The 21,742-nt window shown below is 40.1% G+C and overlaps 1 protein-coding gene across 1 annotated transcript in view; it reads left to right on the top strand.

The window, feature by feature from the left end:
• The window catches only part of LOC147361956 (ATP-binding cassette sub-family C member 4-like), a 221,063-nt gene that overhangs the window by 154,961 nt on the left and 44,360 nt on the right, over positions 1-21,742 (top strand). Inside the window, exons 23-24 of the mRNA XM_086328633.1 lie at positions 15,676-15,795; positions 16,965-17,075. Of these exons, the coding sequence (XP_086184759.1) occupies positions 15,676-15,795; positions 16,965-17,075 (231 nt within the window). The remainder of the gene's footprint in view (positions 1-15,675; positions 15,796-16,964; positions 17,076-21,742) is intronic.

The following is a 21,742-nucleotide window of genomic DNA, read 5'->3' as shown; positions in this document are numbered from 1 at the left end:
TTCTGCCATAAGGGTGGTGGTATCTGCATATCTGAGTTTGATATTTCTCCCAGCAATCTTGATTCCAGTATGTGCTTCATTCAGTCTGACATTTTGCATGATGTACTCTGCATAGAAGTTAAATTAGTAGGGTGACAATATACAGCCTTGACATACTCTTTTCCCAGTTTGGAAGCAGTCTATTGTTTCATGTCTGGTTCTAACTGTTGCCTCTTGACCTGAGTACAGGTTTCTTAGGAGGTAGGTAAGGTGGTGTGGTATTCCCATCTCTTGAAGAAATTTCAGTTTATTGTGATCCACACAAAGGCTTGAGCATAGTCAATGAAGCAGAAATAGGTGTATTTCTGTAATTCTCTTGCTTTTACTATGATCTGATGAATGTTGGCAATTTTATCTCTGGTTCCTCTGTCATTTCTAAATCAAGCTTGTACATATGAAAGTTCTTGGTTCACATAGTGTTGAAGCCTGCCTTGAAGGGTTTTGAGCATTACCCTGCTAGCATGTGAAATGAGTGCTACTGTGTGGTAGTTAGAACATTCTTTGCCATTGCCCTTCTTTGGGATTGAAATGAAAACTGACATTTTCCAGTCCTGTGGTCACTACTGAGTTTTCCAAATTTGCTGGCATATTGAATGCAGCACTTTAACAGCATCATCTTTTAGGATTTGAAATAGCTCAACTGGAATTCTATTACCTGCACAAGGTTTGTTTGTAGTGATGTTTCCTAAGGCCCACTTGACTTCACATTCCAGGATGTCTGGCTCTAGGTTTTTTATCCCACCATAGTGGTTATCCAAGTCATTAAGATATTTTTGTATAGTTCTTCTTGTATTCTTGCCCCCTCTTCCGATTATCTTCTGCTTCTGTTAGGTTCATTCCATTTCTGTCCTTTATTGCACCCATCCTTACATGAACTGTTCTTTTGTTATACCTAATTTTCTTGAAGAAATCTCTAGTCTTTCTTATCTGTTGTTTTCCTCTATTTCTTTGCATTGATCACTGAGGAAGGCTTTCTTATCTCACCTTGATATTCTTTAGAACTCTGCATTGAAATGAGCATATCTTTCCTTTTCTCCTTTGCCTTTAGAGTCTCTTATTTTCTCAGATATTTGTAAGGCCTCCTCAGACAACGACTTTGCCTTTTCACATCTCTTTTTCTCAGGGATGGTTTTGATCACCGCCTCCTGTACAGTGTCATGAACCTCTGTCCATAGTTCTTCAGGCATTCTGTCTACCAGATCTAATCCCTTGAATCTATTTGTTACTTCTACTGTATAATCATAAGGGATTTGACTTAGGTTGATTTAGGTTATACCTGAATGGTCTAGTGGTTTTCTATACTTTTTTCAATTTAAGTGTGATTTTTGCAATAAGGAGTTCATGATCTGAGCCACAGTCAACTCCCGGTCCTGTTTTTGCTCACTGTATAGAGCTTCTGCATCTTTGGCTGCCAAGAATATAATCAATCTTATTTCAGTATTGACCATCTGGTGATGTCCACGTGTAGAGTCTTCTCTTGTGTTGTTGGAAGAGGTTGTTTTCCATGACCAGTGTGTTCTCTTGGCCAAACTGTTAGCCTTTACTCTGCTTTGTTTTGTAATCCAAGGTCAAACTGTTACTCCAGGTATCTCTTGACTTCCTACTTTTGCATTCTAGTCCCCTATGATGAAAATGACTGTGTGTGTGTGTGTGTGTGTGTGTGTGTGTGTGTGTGTATGTGTGTGTATTAATTCTAGAATGTCTTATAGGTCTTCATAGCGCCATTCAACTTCAGCTTCCTTGGCATTAGTGGTTGGGGCTTAGGTTTGGATTATTGTGATATTGTATGCTTTGCTTTGGAAATGTATGGAGATCATTCTCTCATTTTTGAGATTGCATCCAAGCACTGCATTTTGGACTCTTGTTGACTATGAGCGCTACTCCATTTCTTCTAATGGATTCTTTCCCACAGTAGTAGATATAATGGTCATCTGAATTAAATTCTCCTATTCCCATCCATTTTAGTTCATTGATTCCAAAAATGCCAGTGTTCACTCTTGCAATCCAGCACCTATTTGACCACTTCCAATTTACCTTGATTAATGGACCCAACATTCCAGGTTCCTATGAAGTATTGTTCTTTACATCATTGGACTTTTTTTCACCACCAGACACGTCTGCAACTAGGCATTGTCTCTGCTTTTGCTTAGCCTCTTCATTCCTTCTGGAGATATTTCTCTGCTCTTCTCCAGTTGCATATTGGACACCTACGAACCTGGGGAGGTAGGTCTGTGCTGTAAATAATAACATTGCTGCTTCCTCTAAATAGTAACTGATAGTGTATTTTAGGGCTTCCCAGGTGTCTCATTGATAAAGAATCCACCTGTCAATGTAGGAGACACAGGAAACAGGTTCAATCCCTGGGTTGTGAAGATCCCCTGAAGGAGAACATGGCAATCCACTCCAGTATTCTTGCCTGGATAATTCGAGGGACAGAGGAGTGTGGCAGACTACAGTCCATGGGGTCTCAAAGAGTCAGACATGATTGAGCAACTGAGAAAGTGAGAATGATCCTAATCCATGATCCTAATACACCTGTTTTAAGGGGTTCTCATGCCAGATTCCCAGGGGCTTTGTTCAACATAAGGTAATTAATGGGGCTTCCCAGATGGTGCTAGTTGTAAATGCAGGGGATGTCAGAGATGCGGGTTCAATCCCTGGGTTGGGAAGATCTAGGTATTCTTCCATGGAGAATTCCATGGACAGAGGAGCCTGGTGGGCTACACAGTCCATGGGATTGCAAAGAGTTGGACATAACAGAAGCGACTGAGCACAAGGTGATTAATAAGATATGCAATAATGGCTAAGGCTGTTGGATATTAGCTGAGTAAGATTTGGTGGTTTTCTGAACACAAATAACAAAGTCTGGAGAAAAATGCACATCATCACACACAGGCATTCTTAACCCTGATTATTCTCCCTCTGAGACACTGCAGCTGTGATTAAAAGCATAACCTTGGGAATAAGATAGTGTGGGTCTTATGTCCAGATCTATCACTTAGATGGGTTAATATAGTTAATACTGGGCAGTCAGTGCTCTTAATCCCTTAGTCTCTGGGGGTCTCAAGAGGATTTCTTGAGTAGATTCTTGTAGAGTGCCTTCTGGCCACTACCAAAGGCATTAGAACCTTGAACAAGAGGCAACTGAGAACTTATTCAAAACTAGCAGGTCTCACATAGCTTGAATAATAACCTGCAACAGGGCTATCAGCCAGAGAGATTCCCCTGTCAAGGAAGATCTGCACCCCACACTTGTGGGGTGTGTTCCCAAATGTCCTCAGGGTTATGGGAAACACAGGTGTCAGTCCTGTGAACAGTAGGTTTATACATGTGACTGTGGGCTGAAGCTATGGCTGTGACATAGTCTGCTTCAAGACAGCGAGCTCAGTGCTTGTGGGAAAAAGATGCTACTTTGGGCAACATAACAACAGAGCCTTGACATCCCCTCTCCCCATGTTCTACTTAACTTTTTGGTAGACCTTCAAGTTCACTCATCCTGGCATTCTTCTCATCCCTAATGGGGTTTGAAAGAAAAAGGATAGATCTTCATGGCTCCAGATTCCCTGGACTATAACTCTAGGGTTTGAGGTGAAGTAGGTGATGGGGTGTTTGGGTTCCCTGGTTTTCAAGGATGAGATGATACCTGGTTTATAAAGTCGACCCCACCTTCCATCCCTGCTGGAGAGAATCAGCTGTACTTTGATCTCCTGACAGGGAAGCAGGTGAGGGAGGCCACGCCAAAGAGTTCACTCCAGGACTTTCCCTGGGGGAACAGCCACGTCTGCTTCCTGTTCAGAAGCCCTGTCTGCGATGAACAGTGTTGATGTCACTCTCTGTGGAGTGGAAATGGGAGCCTTGTTCTTGTGAGTTTTCTCTGCTCTCTGGAGCTGGGTTTTCAGGTCCTCCTGACAGAGTGATGAGCCCCAGAATTCACCTGTATCATCCCTGTGAGCACCCAGTGTCCAGACTGGATGAGTTCTGAGGGTGACTGGGATATCTGGTAGGGATACAGCAAAGACCTGAACACAGCTTCCAGAATTTCTTATTTGGAGCTTGAGCTCAATCTGAGTTTATGTTGCTCTTACAACACAAAGTTATAGGCAGCTAAAAAGTTACTCAATAGAGTGAAGAGAGAGAGCAGTGTGGATGCTGAAATGAGAACACAGTTACATAACTGGATGATCAAAAGCATCACTGAATCACTTTCAGCTCTGTGCCTAAATGAAGTAAAAAGGGGAAAGATTAGAACATATCGCTGGTCAGAGAAGGGTTTTTCTTTAAAGCAATATTACAGCTGAGCATCTAACAGTTAGGTTCCCGGTCAGATGTCCCAGGCAGGAAAGAGTCCCACTCAGAGCTGAGTGGATGGTCACCTGGCCCCTAGCCCAGGCTGTCCTCCCCTAGCCCAGGGCTTTCCACCCTCTCTGAGCCCCAGTGACTTACAAGAGGAAGCCAGCTCCTTCCATCTTTTTTTTTTTTTTAATTCATTTATTTATTTTAATTGGAGGCTAATTACTTTACAATATTGTAGTGGCTTTTCCCATACATTGACATGAAACAGCCAAGGGTGTACATGTGCTCCCCATCCTGAACCCACCTCCCACCTCCTTCCCATCCCATCCCTCAGGGTCATCCCAGTACACTGGGCCTGAGAACCCTGTCTCATGCATTGAACCTGGACTGGTGATCTGTTTCACATATGGTAACATACATGTTTCATACTACTCTCTCAAATCATCCCACCCTCGCCTTCTCCCACAGAGCCCAAAAGTCTGCTCTTTACATCTGTGTCTGTTTTGTTGTCTCTCATATAGGGTCATTGTTACCATCTTTCTTCAGTTCAGTTCAGTCACTCAGTCGTGTCCAACTCTTTGCAACCCCATGAATCGCAGCATGCCAGGCCTCCCTGTCCATCACCAACTCCCGGAGTTCACTCAGACTCATGTCCATCGAGTCAGTGATGCCATCCAGCCATCTCATCCTCTGTCGTCCCCTTCTCCTCCTGCCCCCAATCCCTCCCAGCATCAGAGTCTTTTCCAATGAGTCAACTCTTCGCATGAGATGGCCAAAGTGCTGGAGTTTCAGCTTCAGCATCATTCCCTCCAAAGATTTCCGAGGGCTGATCTCCTTCAGAATGGACTGGTTGGATCTCCTTGCAGTCCAAGGAACTCTCAAGAGTCTTCTCCAACACCACAGTTCAAAAGCATCAATTCTTCAGCGCTCAACTTTCTTCATCCAACTCTCACATCCATACATGAACACCAGAAAAACCATAGCCTTGATTAGATGAACCTTTGTTGGCAAAGTAATGTCTCTGCTTTTGAATATGCTATCTAGGTTGGTCATAACTTTTCTTCCAAGGAGTAAGCGTCCTTTAATTTCATGGCTGCAGTCACCATCTGCAGTGATTTTCGAGCCCCCAAAATAAAGTCTGACACTGTTTCCACTGTTTCCCCATCTATTTCCCATGAAGTGATGGGACCAGATGCCATGATCTTCGTTTTCTGAATGTTCAACTTTAAGCCAACTTTTTCATGCTCCTCTTTCATCTTCATCAAGAGGCTTTTTAGTTCTTCACTTTCTGCCATAAGGGTGGTGTCATCTGCATATCTGAGGTTATTGATATTTCTCCCAGCAATCTAGATTCCAGCTTGTGCTTCTTCCAGCCCAGCATTTCTCATGATGTACTCTGCATATAAGTTAAATAAGCAGGGTGACAATATACAGCCTTGATGCACTCCTTTGCCTATTTGGAACCAGTCTGTTGTTCCATGTCCAGTTCTAACTGTTGCTTCCTGACCTGCATACAGGTTTCTCAAGAGGCAGATCAGGTGGTCTGGTATTCCCATCTCTTTCAGAATTTTCCACAGTTTATTGTGATACATACAGTCAAAGGCTTTGCCATAGTCAATAAAGCAGAAATTGATGTTTTTCTGGAACTCTGTTGCTTTCTTGATGATCTGGTGGATGTTGGCAATTTGGTCTCTGGTTCCGCTGCCTTTTCTAAAACCAGCTTGAACAACTGGAAGTTCACAGTTCACGTATTGCTGAAGCCTGGCTTGGAGAATTTTGAGCATTACTTTACTAGCGTGTGAGATGAGTGCAATTGTGTGGTAGTTTGAGCATCTTTGGCATTGCCTTTCTTTGGGATTGAAATAAAAACTGACCTTTTCCAGTCCTGTGGCCACTGCTGAGTTTTCCAAATTTGCTGGCATATTGAGTGCAGCACTTTCACAGCATCATCTTTCAGGATTTGGAATATCTCCACTGGAATTTCATCACCTCCACTAGCTTTGTTCGTAGTAATGCTTTCTAAGGCCCACTTGACTTCACATTCCAGGATGTCTGGCTCTAGGTGAGTGATCACACCATCGTGATTATCTGTGTCATGAAGATCTTTTTTGTACATTTCTTCTGTGTATTCTTGCCACCTCTTCTTAATATCTTCTGTTTCTGTTAGATCCATATCATTTCTGTCCTTTATCAAGCCCATTTTTACATGAAATGTTCCCTTGGTATCTCTAATTTTCTTGAAGAGATCTCTAGTCTTTCCCATTCTGTTGTTTTCTTCTATTTATTTGTATTGATTACTGAGGAAGGCTTTCTTAACTCTTCTTGCTATTCTTTGGAACTCTGCATTCAGATGCTTATATCTTTCTTTTTCTGCTTTGCTTTTCACTTCTCTTCTTTTCACAGCTATTTGTAAGGCCTCCTCAGACAGCCATTTTGCTTTTTTGCATTTCTTTTCCATGGGGATTGTCTTGATCCCTGTCTTCTGTACAGTGTCACGAACCTCAGTCCACAGATCATCAGGCACTCTATCTATCAGATCTAGTCCCTTAAATCTATTTCTCACTTCCACTGTATAGTCATAAGGGATTTGATGTAGGTCATACCTGAATGGTCTAGTGGTTTTCCCTACTTTCTTCAATTTCAGTCTGAATGTGGCAATAAGGAGTTCATGATCTGAGTCACAGTCAGCTCCTGGTCTTGTTTTTGTTGACTGTATAGAGCTTCTCCATCTTTGGCTGCAAAGAATATAATCCATCTGATTTCAGTGTTGACCATATGGTGATGTCCATGTGTGGAGTCTTCTCTTGTGTTGTTGGAAGAGGGTGTTTGCTATGACCAGAACGTTTTCTTGGCAAAGCTCTATTAGTCTTTGCTCTGCTTCATTCTGTATTCCATGGCCAATTTTGGCTGTTACTCCAGGTGTTTCTTGACTTCCTACTTTTGCATTCCAGTCCCCTATAATGAAAAGGACATCTTTTTTGGGTGTTAGTTCTAAAAGGTCTTGTAGGTCTTCATAGAACCTTTCAACTTCAACTTCTTCAGCATTACTGGTTGGGGAATAGACTTGGATTACTGTGATATTGAATGGTTTGCCTTGGAAATGAACAGAGATCATTCTGTCGTTTTGAGATTGCATCCAAGTACTGCATTTCGGACTCTTTTGTTGACCATGATGGCTACTCCATTTCTTCTTAGGGATTCCTGCCTGCAGTAGTAGATATAATGGCCATCTGAGTTTAATTCACCCATTCCAGTCCATTTTAGTTCGCTGATTCCTAGAATGTTGACATTCACTCTTGCCATCTCTTGTTTGACCACTTCCAATTTGCCTTGATTCATGGACCTGACATTCCAGGTTCCTATGCAATATTGCTCTTTACAGCATGGGACCTTGCTTCTATCACCAGTCACATCCACAACTGGGTATTGTTTTTGTTTTGGCTCCATCCCTTCATTCTTTCTGGAGTTATTTCTCCACTGATCTCCAGTAGCATATTGGGCACCTACTGGCCTGGGGAGTTCCTCTTTCAGTATCCTATCATTTTGCCTTTTCATACTGTTCATGGGGTTCTCAAGGCAAGAATACTGAAGTGGTTTGCCATTCCCTTCTCCAGTAGACCACATTCTGTCAGACTTCTCCACCATGACCCGCCCATCTTGGGTGGCCCCATGGGCATGGCGTAGTTTCATTGAAGTAGACAAGGCTGTGGTCCTAGTGTAATTATATTGACTAGTTTTCTGTGAGTATGGTTTCAGTATGTCTGCCCTCTGATGCCCTCTTGAAACACCTACCATCTTTCTTGGGTTTCTCTTACCTTGGACGTGGGGTATCTCTTCAGGGCTGCTCCAGCAAAGCACAGCCGCTGCTCCTTACCTTGGACGAGGGGTATCTCCTCACCACCGCCCATTCTGACCTTGAACATGGTATAGCTCCTCTAGGCCCTCCTGTGTCCGCGCAGCCACCGCTCCTTGAGGTGGGGTAGGTCCTCCCAGCCGCCACCCCTGGCCTCGGACTAGGGTAGCTCCTCTCGGCCACCACACCTAACCTCGGATGCGGGGTAGCTCCTCTTTCTAAATTCCACATATATGCATTAATATACTGTATTGGTGTTTTTCTTTCTGACTTACTCCACTCTTTATAACAGGTTCCAGTTTCATCCACCTCATTAGAACTGATTCAAAAGCATTCTTTTTAATAGCTGAGTAATATTCCATTATGTATATGTACCACAACTTTCTTATCCATTCATTCACTGATGGACATATAGGTTTCTTCCATGTCCTAGCTATTGTAAGCAGTGCTGCAATGAACATTGGGGTACATGTGTCTCTTTCAATTCTGGTTTCCTCAGTATGTATTCCCAGCAGTGGGATTGCTGAATCATATGGCAGTTCTATTTGAAGTTTTTAAAGGAATCTCCACCCTATTCTTCATAGTGACTATACTAGTTTGCATTCCCACCAACAGTGTAACAGGGTTCCCTTTTCTCTGCACCCACTCCAGTACTTATTGTTTGTAGACTTCTGGATAACAGCCATGTTATCATGGCTGGCATGAGATGGTACCTAATTGTGGTTTTGATTTGCATTTCTCTGATATTGAGTAATGTTGAGTGTCTTTTCACGTGTCTGTTAGCCATCTGTATGTCTTCTTTGGAGAAATGCCTGTTTAGTTCTTTGGCCCATTTTTGATTGGGTCGCTTATTTTTCTGGAATTGAGCTGCAGGTGCTGCTTATATATTTTTGAGATTATTTCTTTGTCAGTTGCTTCATTTGTTATTATTTTCTCCCATTCTGAAGGCTGTTTTTCACCTTGCTAATAGTTTCCTTCATTGTGCAAAAGCTTTTGAGTTTAATTAGGTCCCATTTGTTTATTTTTGCTTTTATTTCCATTACTCTGGGAGATGGGTCATAGAGGATCCTGCTGTGATTTATGTCGGAGAGTGTTTTGCCTATGTTTTCCTCTAGGAGTTTTATAGTTTCTGGTCTTACGTTTAGATCTTTCATCCATTTTGAGTTTATTTTTGTGTATGGTGTTAGTGTTCTAGTTTCATTCTTTCACAAGTGGTTGACCAGTTTTCCCAGCACCACTTGTAAAAGAGATTGTCTTTTCTCCATTGTATATTTTTGCCTCCTTTGTCAAAGATAAGGTGTCCATAGGTGTGTGGGTTTATCTCTGAGCTTTCTATTTTGTTCCATTGATCTATGGTACTTTGTGCCAGTACCATACTGTCTTGATGACTGTAGCTTTGTAGTATAGTCTGAAGTCAGGCAGGTTGATTGCTCCAGTTCCATTCTTCTTTCTTAAGATTGCTTTGGCTATTCGAGGTTTTTTGTATTTCCATATAAATTGTGAAATTATTTGTTGTAGTTCTCTGGAAAACACCATTGGTAGCTTGATAGGTATTGCATTGAATCTATAGATTGCTTTGGATACTATACTCATTTTCACTATATTGATTCTTCTGATCCATGAACATGATATATTTCTCCCTCTATTTGTGTCATCTTTGATTTCTTTTATCAGTGTTTTATAGTTTTCTATATTCAGGTCTTATTCTTTCTTTAGGTAGATTTATTTCTAAGCATTTTATTCTTTTCATTGCAATGGTGAATGAAATTGTTTCCTTAATTTCTCTTTTTGTTTTCTCATTGTTAGTGTATAGGAATGCAAGGGATTTCTGTGTGTTAATTTTATATCCTGCAAATTTACTATATTCATTGATTAGCTCTAGTAATTTTCTGGTGGTGTTTTTAGGGTTTTCTATGTAGAGGATCATGTCATCTGCAAACAGTGAATTTTATTTCTTCTTTTCCAATCTGAATTCCTTTTGTTTCTTTTTCTTCTCTGAGTGCTGTGGCTAAAACTTCCAAAACAATGTTGAATAGTAGTGGTGAGAGTGGGCACCCTTGTCTTATTCCTGATTTTAGGGGAAATGCTTTCAATTTTTCACCATTGAGGATAATGTTTGATGTGGGTTTGTCATATATAGCTTTTATTATGTTGAGGTATGTTCCTTCTATGCCTGCTTTCTGGAGGATTTTTATCATAAATGGATGTTGAATTTTGTCAAAGCTTTCCTCTGCATCTATTGAGATAATCATATGGTTTTTATCTTTCAATTAGTTAATGTGGTGTATCACATTGATTGATTTATGAATATTGAAGAATCCTTGCATCCCTGGGATAAATCCCACTTGGTCATGATGTATGACCTTTTTAATATGTTGTTGGATTCTGTTCGCTAGAATTTTGTTGAGGATTTTTTGCATCTATATTCATGAGTGATATTGGCCTGTAGTTTTCTCTTTTTGTGGCATCTTTGTCTGGTTTTGTTATTAGGGTGATGGTGGCCTCATAAAATGAGTTTGGGAGTTTACCTTCCTCTCCAATTTTCTGGAAGAGTTTGAGTAGAATAGGTGTTAGCTCTTCTCTAAATTTTTGGTAGAATTCACCTGTGAAGTCTGGGCTTTTGTTTGTTGAAAGATTTCTGAATACAGTTTCCATTTCCGTGCTTGTGATGGGTCTGTTAAGATTTTCTATTTCTTCCTGGTTCAGTTTTGGAAAGTTATATTTTTCTAAGAATTTATCCATTTCTTCTAAGTTGTCCATTTTTTGGCATATAGTTGCTGATAGTAGTCTCTTATGATCCTTTGTATTTCTGTGTTGTCTGTTGTGATTTCTCCATTTTCATTTCTAATTTTGTTGATTTGATTCTTTCCCCTGTTTTTCTTGATGAGTCTGGCTAATGGTTTGTCTATTTTATTTATCATCTCAAAGAACCAGCTTTTAGTTTTGTTGACTTTTGCTATAGTCCCCTTTGTTTCTTTTTCATTAATTTCTGCCCTATTTTTTATGATTCCTTTCCTTCTACTAACCCCTGGGTTCTTCATTTCTTCCTTATCTAGTTGCTTTAGGTGTAGAGTTAGGTTATTTATTTGATTTTTCTCTTGTTTCTTGAGGTAAGCTTGTATTGCTATGAACCTTCCCTTAGCACTGCTTTTACTGAATCATATACTGAATCAACAATCATTGGGTTGTTGTGTTTTCATTTTGATTTGTTTCTATGGGTATTTTGATTTCTTTTTTGATTTCTTCTGTGATTTTTTGGTTATTCAGAAGTGTGTTTTTTAGCCTCCATATGTTTGTATTTTTAATAGTTTTTTTTTTTCCCCTGTAGTTGACATCTAATCTTACTGCATTGTGATCAGAAAAGATGACTGAAATGATTTCAATTTTTTTGAATTTACCAAGGCTAGATTTATGTCCCAGGATGTGATCTATCCTGGAGAGGGTTCCGTGTGCACTTGAGAAACTCCTTCTTTGTCTCTTTTCACATCCTTTATTTCAAAGTCTATTTTATCTGATATGAGTATGGCTACTCCTGCTTTCTTTTGGTCCCCATTTGCATGAAATATTTTTTTCTAGCCCTTCACTTTCAGTCAGTATGTGTCCCTTGTTTTGAGGTGGGTCTCTTGTAGACAGCATATATAGGGGTCTTGTTTTTGTATCCATTCAGCCAGACTTTGTCTTTTGGTTGGGGCATTCAACCCATTTACATTTAAGGTAATTATTGATAATTATGATCCCATTGCCATTTACTTTATTGTTTTGGGTTTGAGTTTATAAACCTTTTCTGTGTTTTCTGTCTAGAGAATATCCTTTAGCATTTGTTGAAGAGCTGGTTTGGTGGTGCTAAATTCTCTCAGCTTTTGAGTGTCTGAAAAGCTTTTGATTTCTCCTTCATATTTGAATGAGATCCTTTCTGGGTATAGTAATCTGGGTTGTAGGTTTTTCTCTTTCATCACTTTAAGTATGTCTGGCCATTCCCTTCTGGCCTGAGGAGTTTCTATTGAAAGATCAGCTGTTATTCTTATGGAAATCCCCTAGTGTGTTATGTGTTGCTTTTCCCTTGATATTTTTAATATTTGTTCTTTGTGTTTGATGTTTGTTAATTTTATTAATATGTGCCTTGGGGTGTTTTGTCTTGGGTTTATCCTGTTTGGGACTCTCTAGTTTTCTTGAACTTTGGTGGCTATTTCCTTCACCATTTTAGGGAATTTTTCAGCTGTTATCGCCTAAAGTATTTTTTCATGGCCTTCCTTTTTGTCTTCTTCTTTTGGGACTCCTATGATTCGAATGTTGGGGCATTTAACATTGTTCCAGAGGTCTCTGAGATTGTCCTCATTTCTTTTAATACATTTTCTTTTTTCCTCTCTGCTTCATTTATTTCTACCATTCTATCTTTGACATCACTTATCCTATTTTATGCCTCAGTTATTCTACTGTTGGTTCCCTCCAGAGTGCTTTTGTCTCAGTTATTGCATATTCATTATTGATTGACTCTTTTTTATTTCTTTTAAGTCCTTGTTAAAATTTTCTTGCATCTTCTCAATCGTTGTCTCCAGACTATTTATCTGTAACTCCATTTTGTTTTCAAGATTTTGGATCATTTTTACTGATCATTTTTACTGATCATTCAGATCATTATTCTGAATTCATTTTTAGGTAGATTCCCTATTTCCTCCTCTTTTGTTTGGGTTGGTGGGCATTTATCATGTTGCTTTACCTGCTGAATATTTCTCTGCCTTTTCATTTTGTTTAGATTGCTGTGTTTGGGGTGGCCTTTCTGTATGCTGAAAGTTTGTGGTTCCTCTTTATTATGAGGGTTCCTCCCTATGAGTGTGGTTGGACGAGTGGCTTGTCAAGGTTTCCTGGTTAGGGAAGCTTGCGTCAGTGTTCTGGTGGGTGGAGCTGGATCTCTTCTCTCTCGAGTGCAATGAAGTGTCCAGTAGTGAATTTTGAGATGTCTATGGGTTTGGTGTGACTTTTGGCCACCTGTATTTTAATGCTTGGGGTTATGTTCCTATGTTGTTGGAGAATTAGCTTCGTATGTATGTCTTGCTCTGAAATTTGTTGGCTCTTGGGTGCAGCTTGGTTTCAGTGTAGGAATGGAGGCTTTTGGATGAGCTCTTGTTGATTAGTGTTCCATGAGTTTTCTGGTGTTCTCAAGTTTTGGATTTAAGCCTCTGGCTTTCAGTCTTATTCTTACATCCCATCCATACAGACTTTCCCATCCATACAGCACCAATGATAAAACATCTAGGTTAATGATGAAAAGATTCTCCACAGTGAGTGACACCCAGAGAGGTTCACAGAGTTACATGGAGAAGAGAAGAAGGAGGAAGGAGATAGAGGTGACCAGGAGGAGAAGAGGGGGAGTCAAAAGGAGAGAGACAAATCTAACCAGTAATCAGTTCCCTATGTGTTCTCCACAGCCTAGAACACCCAAAGAGATCCAACAGATTTAGGCAGAGAAGAGAAGAGGTAGGGAGGAGATAGAGGTGACCACCTTTCAAAGAGAATGGGCTGCTTTTCTAGGTGGCTGGCATCCTCTGCCAGCATTCAGAAGTTGTTTTGTGGAATTTGTACAGCATTCAAATGATATTTTGATGAATTTGTGGGGGAGAAAGTGGTCTCCCCATCCTATTCCTCTGCCATCTTAGGACCGCCCCTGCTCCTTCCTTCTTTATAGAACTGGGGACACTAAACACAAGAGGAGGTTCTGTGTCTTTACTTGTTTGTACCTCAGCCCCTCCAAATGTGCAGTGCCCAGGTACACGTCTGTACTGACTGAACTGTCACCAGACCGGCATTCAGATACTGGACTAAGGAGTGAGGACCTGAAAACAGTTTGGAGTTTCCCCCTGGATTCTTTCCCCCATCATTTTATAAAATCTCTGTAGCCTCATGTAAGATGCATTACTAACTTCCCATAAACAACCTAGTTGTACTGACAGGTCTTCTCTAGAACCCACACAGGTAACAAAGTGATGTCAGTATTTCCTGCTGATACAGCTCAAGTTATCACTCATTCCAGACAGAGGTCAGAGGCTCAGCATGTGCCCCTGGCAATAGCAAGTTGCATCCTCATTCATGGTGGGGAATGAGAAATGTAAGGGTCCTCCCTGCCTGGCAGCCTGCAGCCCAGCTGTTCCCTGACAGGCAAGAGCCTGACCCTGGTGCTCATGGTCAGTGTGCTTTTAGAGAAGATGGCAGGAAATGAATGGGAAGTCATGTGACATCAGGCCCCCAACCACATGAAGTCACTCAAAAGATGGACACTGAGGCCACTGTCAGCTTCTAAAAGGGTGATGTGAGTATCACAGGCCACAGTGCCCTCCAAACAACAGGACAGGTGTCCAGCAGGCAGATATAAAAACATCCATCATGTTCCTGGAGCAGAAGTCAAGACTATTCAAAGGCTCCTCGTCTGCCAGGTCCTGTGGGCACAAGGGCGGTGCAGAACCAGGTGCTCCATGACCTGTACAGAGAATTCTGGCGCAGGGGCAGGGAGAGTCCCAGGACAGGGGAGGCGGCAGACTGTCCACTTTCTTACTCATCTCATTCCTGTCCTATGTCTGGCTCCGGTCCAGGGTGGGGGATGCACTGACTCTATCTCAGCCCTTGGTTACTCATCTAAGGTGGAATCAATGCACAGGTAGCTCATCAAAATTCAGTGTGGTGAGGACTCTAATGAGGAATTAAAGTTTAAAATGCTACTGGTTAAAAAATTAGTGAATGATAATTACTCACCTATGGGTAAAAAAAAGAAATATTGCCATTTGCAGCAACATGGATGGATCTAGAGAGTATTATTCTTAGTAAAGAAAGTCAGAGAAAGACACATATGATATCACTTATACATGAAATCTAAAAATAATACAAATGAATCTATACACAAACTAGAAATAGACTCAGTGGCATAAAAAACAAACTTGTGTTACCAAAGGGCATTGGGAAAGAGTGAGGAGCAAATTAGAAATATGGGATTAATAGACACACTACTATTAATACGTCAAATAGATAACAAGGATTAAGTGTAAAGCACAGAGAATTTTATCCAGTGTCTTGTAATAACCTATAATGGAATATAATCAGAGAAAAGAACTGAATGACTCTACTGCATACCTGAAACTAGCAGATTATTGTAAATCAACTATACTTCACTATACTTCTAATAAATTGTGAGCAATTTCCACCTGGAAAGATACCAGAAGAATATGGAGGGAGAACTATTTGAGAGGACGTTGATGAAAGAACCAGTAAAGAATTTCTTTATCTAAATCTAGCTGGGATTTTGAATTTGATCAAAGATAGTTTCAAAGAGAATCTCTCATTCCCAGGTCATTAAAGTGTAGCGTGGTGTGAGCAGGAATTTGAGGGTCACATGGAGGATTCCCTTTGGTAGGACGTGTGACCTCAGAGCCCGGGAGGCAGTGGTTTCCTCGCGTCCAGCCTCCCTGACTTTCTCTGATGTGTGTCTGTCTCTGCTTCCCCAGCTCGGAGCCCGGTGTTTTCCCACTTAGCATCTTCTCTCCGGGGACTCTGGACCATCCGGGCATACAAAGCTGAACAGAAGTTTCAGGAGCTGTTTGATGCATACCAGGATTTGCATTCAGGTCTGTAAGTTTCTGGAGATGATTTCTAAGGATGGAATGTGCTCCCTTCTGAGGCCTGACCTCTGTCTCAGGTAGCCTGGCTGGCCAGCGCCTCTCTGTGTGTCAGCCCATGTTGCCCTCTGCACACATGCCTCCCCCACTCCTTCCTCTCAGCATCCCCTCTGTGCTCCCCTCTTCCCCCTCACAGCCCTGCTTTTCTCCCCTGACTGGCCTGCATTGTCCTTCCATCACTGTGCCCTGTGGATGTCTGTCTCTTTAAGGCAGGATTCAGTAAGCTTTTCTTTTTTCCAAAGGTCCAGATAGAAAATATTGTAGGCTTTGTGTGCTGTCTGTATTGTAACTACTCATCTTTGCCATTGTAGCACAAAGACAGGCAAAGAACATACATTAGTCAATGGCTGTATTCCAATAAAACTTTATTTTCAGAACCAGGTGGTGGCTGTTCTTCCCCCTCAGGGTGTGCTTTGCCAAGTCTTTTGAGAGCATAGATTGAGGGTAGCAGAAGTGTTGAGGAAAATAAGTTCCTGATTTGCTACCCACTTGAGTATGCTTTGTATCAGTGAAGTTTGTTTGTTTGTTTTCCATCTCGGTAGAAAATTCAGAATTTCTTCTAAGTATATAAAATCCTGGCCAAACTTTCCAATCATTAATATATTTTGAAGATAACATGGCATTTGAAAGTCACATACAGACCCTGTTAGCTGATGGTCATGTGGACACTGACTCCTAAGAATAACCACTGCAGGCCCTGTAGTGAGGGCAGAAGGTGCTGGAAATGGTGTGAGCTGTGCTCTCTGCTGTCAGAGCTGGGAACAGCTGACCCTTTGAGAGGAGGATCTTCATGTTGAGGCCCAGCACTGCAGGGAACACACCAATGAGATGTTTTTCCAACTTCTTTCTTATGATGGTATTTCTCTTGATAACCCGTGGGTTGAAGTTTTCAAAGCATGCTTCCTGGACTGATTCCTCCGTGTCTCATATGTTGTTTTGTGTTGAACCTAGTTTTCTGGAATCTTTAGGTTCCTTTGAAGTTACAGGTGTGTAACTTTGCTGTCCTACCTTGTGTAAAATCTTCTGTAGCTTAACTAGGAAAATGCTCTCCCTCATGAGAAGCAGCTAACATGTTTTTTCTGTTTATGTATTACACTTATTATGGTTTACAAATGCAGAGGCTTGGTTCCTGCTTTTGACGACGTCCCGATGGCTCGCTGTGTATCTGGATGTCATCTGTGCCATCTTTGTCACTGTTGTTGCCTTTGGGGCCCTGATTCTGGTAGAAAGTAAGTACACATGTGAATATTTGTGGTATGTTTGCATTTGATAGCTTTGTTTGTAGTTATTAAACTGTTGTCATCTTGTCTAATATATACTCTTTGGTTCTAATGAGTTGTATTAAAATGTCTGCAGCAGGAGACTCCACAGTGTGTCCATGTAAAGTAATTTGTGTCTTGATGAGAACTTCTATCATTTTTTTTACTTTTAATTATTTATTTACAGTAAGTCCTTGTTGAGATAATTTAAAATATTTTTTTGATTGGCAAATGTTTGATTTATGATGTGTTGGCTTCAGGTGTATAGCCAAGTGAATCTGTTATACATATATTCACTTTTTTAAAGATTTTTTTCCATACCCCATGAACATTGGGGTGCCTGTATTCTTTTTAGTAATTTGCATTTTGATTAATACTTCAAATGAATAGTCCTTTAGAAAAGGATTTCTGGTTTTGACTTTTGGAATCTTCAGGAGCAAAGACCAGGTATGACATGCCTGCTGCAACAGACCTGTGCTGCCTTGGGCCCCTGCTTTGGCTCACTCAGGCCATTCTTTCATTTTTATTTTAAGTTTTATTGGGGTATAGTTCATTTACACTGTTGTCTTAGTTTCCGATGTACAGCAAAGTCAATCTGCTATACACATACATATATCCACTCTTTTTTAGATTCTTTTCCCATATAGATCATTACAGAGTTCTCTGTACTTTACAGTAGTTTCTTATTAATTATCTATTTTAATATTTTATATATAGTAGTGTGTATGTGTCAGTCCCAGTCTTCCAATTTATCCCTCCCCTCCCATATCCCCTGGTAAACATAAGTTTATTTTCTACACCTGTTACTCTACTTCTGTTTTTTAGATATGTTCATTTGTAGCCTTTTGTTATATTCCACTTGCAAGCAATATCATATTCTATTTTTCTCAGACTTATTTCACTCAGTATGCAAATCTCTAGATCCAGCCATGTTGCTGCAAATGACATTATTTTGCCATTTTTTATGGCTGAGTAACATTCCATTGTATATATGATACCGCATCTTCCTTGTCCATTGCTCTGTTGACAGGCATTTAGGTTGTTTCCATGTCCCAGCTGTTGTAAATAGACCTGCAGTGAAGACTAGGGTGCATGTATCCTTATAAATTACGGTTTTCTCTGGATATAGGCCCTGGAGTGAGATTGCTGGATCTTAGTAGTGAGAGAGTCAATTCCTAGGCAGATTGATAAGTCCAGGGGTCCCCAAGGAGAGAGGGGTCTGGAATTCTTAAGGAGGAAAAAAGGACAAACATTTTTGTCCCTCTACATTCCTTAGGATTATATTATAATGTATCCTGCTTGAGGACAGTCTCTGGAAAAAATCCTTCTGGCTAATCCTGTTATCTTAAGGTGCAAATTATGGGAGTAGAACTATTGAGGTCTTTACAACCTCCAGACATTCTTTTGATTAACTGTAATAACTAATTAGAGAGTATATAACTCCATGGATAACACTAGCAAGGGGGTACTCTTTCTGACCCCTTCTGATGCCTATCTCAAAAGCTTTCTCTATCTCCTTTATACTTTAATCAAACTTTATTACACACAAGCTCTGAGCAATCAAGCCTCGTCTCTGACCCTGGACTGAATTCTTCTCCTCCAGAGGCCAAGAATCCTGGCATCTTTTTGTGTGTCTATTTTTAGTTTTTAAAATAACCTCCATATTGTTCTCCATAGTGGCTGTACTAATTTACATGGACTAATTTACATGTACTAATTTAATTTTCTCCACATCCTCTTCAGTACTTATTGTTTGTAGACTTTTTGATGATGGTCATTCTGACTGGTGTGAAACCTCACTGTAGTTTTTTGCTTAAAAAATGTTTTTTATTTATTTTTTTTTTTTACTGTAGTTTTGATATTCATTTCTTTAATAATGAGATGTTGACCATCTTTTCATGTGCTTTTTGGCCATCTGTATGTCTTCTTTGGAGAATGTCTGTTTTAATCTTCTGCCCATTTTTTGATTGGGCTGTTTACTTATTTATTTTTGATATTGAACTGCATGAACTGTTTATATATTTTTGAGAGTAATCCCTTATCAGTCACTTCATTTGCAAATATTTCCCCCCATTCTGCAGGTTGTCTTTGTTTGTTTGTTTTTTGCTGTGTGAAAGTTTTTAAGCTTAATTGGGTCCCGTTTGTTTGTGTTTTATTTATTTTCATTGCTCTAGGAGGTGGGTTAAAATGTTTGCTGCAATTTATGTCAGAGGGTTCTCCCTATGTTTTCATCTAAGAGTTTTCTAGTGTCTGGTCTTACATTTAGGTCTGTAATCTATTTGAGTTTACTTTTGTTTATGGTCTTAGGGAGTGTTCTGATTTTATTCTTTTAGATGTAGCTGTCCAGTTTTCCCAGCACCAATTATTAGAGAAACTGTCTTTCTCCATTGTATATCCTTGCTTCCTTTCTCATAGGTGACACAGGTGCATGGGTTTATCTCTGGACTTTTGTCCTGTTCCATTGATCTATATTTCTGTTTTTGGTACCAGTAGCATATTGTTTCAATTACTGTAGCTTTGTGGTATAGTCTGAAGACAGGGGACATGATTCCTCCTAGCTTCATTTTTCTTCTTTGTTTTTCTCAAGATTACATTGGCTATTCATGGTATTTTGTATTTCCATACAAAATGTAGATATTTTTGTTCTAATTCTGTGAAAAATGCCGTTGGTAATTTGATAGAGATTGCACTGAATCTGTAGATTGCTTTTGAGTAGTTTGCTTGTTTGTTTACAGTAGGTCTTCATTGAGATCTTTTATCTTTTTATCTTTCTTTGAATGGGTTGAGATCTACATAACTGTAGCAAGATGACCTCTGAACATCCTAGGTAGTGTCCTATAGCTGGATGGAAAGAACCAGGTTTACTATTAAGCTTTTTGTACAGATTAGGTTTTAGGTTTTAGCTTTTGGGTTACTTGGAATCCTTGGTTGTAGGGGTCTGAGAAAGATTCTCTATAGCAAAAACAGTATCCTCACTGCTGTGTAGGTCCCAGATAAGAAGTTGTTGGATTGTGTGGCATGAATTCACCACCCCTCACTATACCATAGGAATAGCCCTGAATTACAGTCTTTAATAATGGAAAAATGAAAGTAATATTTTAGATTTAAAAGCACTGGCTCTTAGAATCCATTGCCTTGTGTTTGTGATTTCAACTGCAGCTACATTGGATGTAGAAAGTGAAATTACATAATGATAATTGTAGTATAAGGACAAAAATCTGAACAATGACATCCTCAACTATATTATACTGTCAAGTGTATCTCACTCCAGGTGGGATTCAATGATAAAGGACAAAAATGTTAAGGACCTAAGAGAAGCAGAAGAGATTAGGAAGAGGTAGCAAGAACACACAGAAAAATTGTACCAGAAAGATCTTAATGCCCTGGATAACCATGATGGTGTGGTCTCTAATCTTGAGCCAGACACCCTGGATTGTGAAGTCAAGTGGAACTTAGGAAGCATCACTATGAACTAAGTTAGTGGAGGTAATGGAATTCCAGCTTAGCTATTTCAAATCCTAAAAGATGATGCTGTTCATATAATATGCCAGAAAATTTGAAAAACTCAGCAGTTGCCACAGGACTGAGAGTTGTTTTCATTCCAATCCCAAAGAAAGACAATGCCAAAGAATGTTCAAACTATCATACAATTGCACTCATTTTACATGCTAATAAAGTTATACTCAAAATCCTTCAAAGATTTCAACAGTATGTGAACTGGGAACTTCCAACTATACAAGCTTGTTTTAGAAAAGGCAGAGGAATCAGAGATCAAATTGCCAATGTTCATTGAATCATAGAGAAAGCAAGGGGGTTCCAGAAAAAACATCTCCTTAATTGACTATGTTGAAAGGCTTTGACTCTGTGGATCACAATAAACTGTGGAAAATTCTGAAAGAGATAGGAATACCAGACCATCTTACCTGTCTCCTGAGAACCTGAAAGCATTTAAAGAAGAATCAGAACTGGACATAGAACAATGAACTGATTCAAAATTGGGAAAGGAGTATGACAAAGCTATATGTTGTCACTATGTTTATTTAACTTATGTGCAAAATACATCATGCAAAATGCCAGGCTGGATGAAGCATAAGCTGGAATCAAGATTGCTGGGAGAAATATCAATAACCTCAGATATACAGATGATACCATTCTAATGGCAGAAAGTGAAGAGAAACTGAAGAGCCTCTTGATGAAAGTGAAAGAGCAGAGTGAAAAAGCTGGCTTAAACCTCAGCATTCAAAGATCTAAGATCATGGCATCCAGTCCCATCGCTTCATGGCAAATAGATGGGAAAAAATTTAAAGCAGTGACAGATTTTATTTTCTTGGGTTCCAAAAATCACTGCAAACTGTGACTGCAACCATGAATAAAAAGACGTTTACTAACACATATATATGGAATTTAGAAAGATGGTAATAATAACCCTGTATACGAGACAGCAAAAGAGACACTGATGTATAGAACAGTCTTTTGGACTCTGTGGGAGAGGGAGAGGGTGAGATGATTTGGGAGAATGGCATTGAAATATGTATAATATATATGAAACGAGTCGCCAGTCCAGGTTCGATGCATGATACTGGATGCTTGGGGCTGGTGCACTGGGACGACCCAGAGGGATGGTATGGGGAGGGAGG

Source organism: Bos grunniens, chromosome 12 (genome assembly GCF_055505025.1).
Source record: "Bos grunniens cultivar Pamir isolate PY7600 chromosome 12, Bosgru_T2T1.0, whole genome shotgun sequence".
Lineage (NCBI taxonomy): Eukaryota > Metazoa > Chordata > Mammalia > Artiodactyla > Bovidae > Bos > Bos grunniens.
Note: the sequence above shows the minus strand (reverse complement) of the source record. Positions and strands in the feature narration are given on the sequence as shown.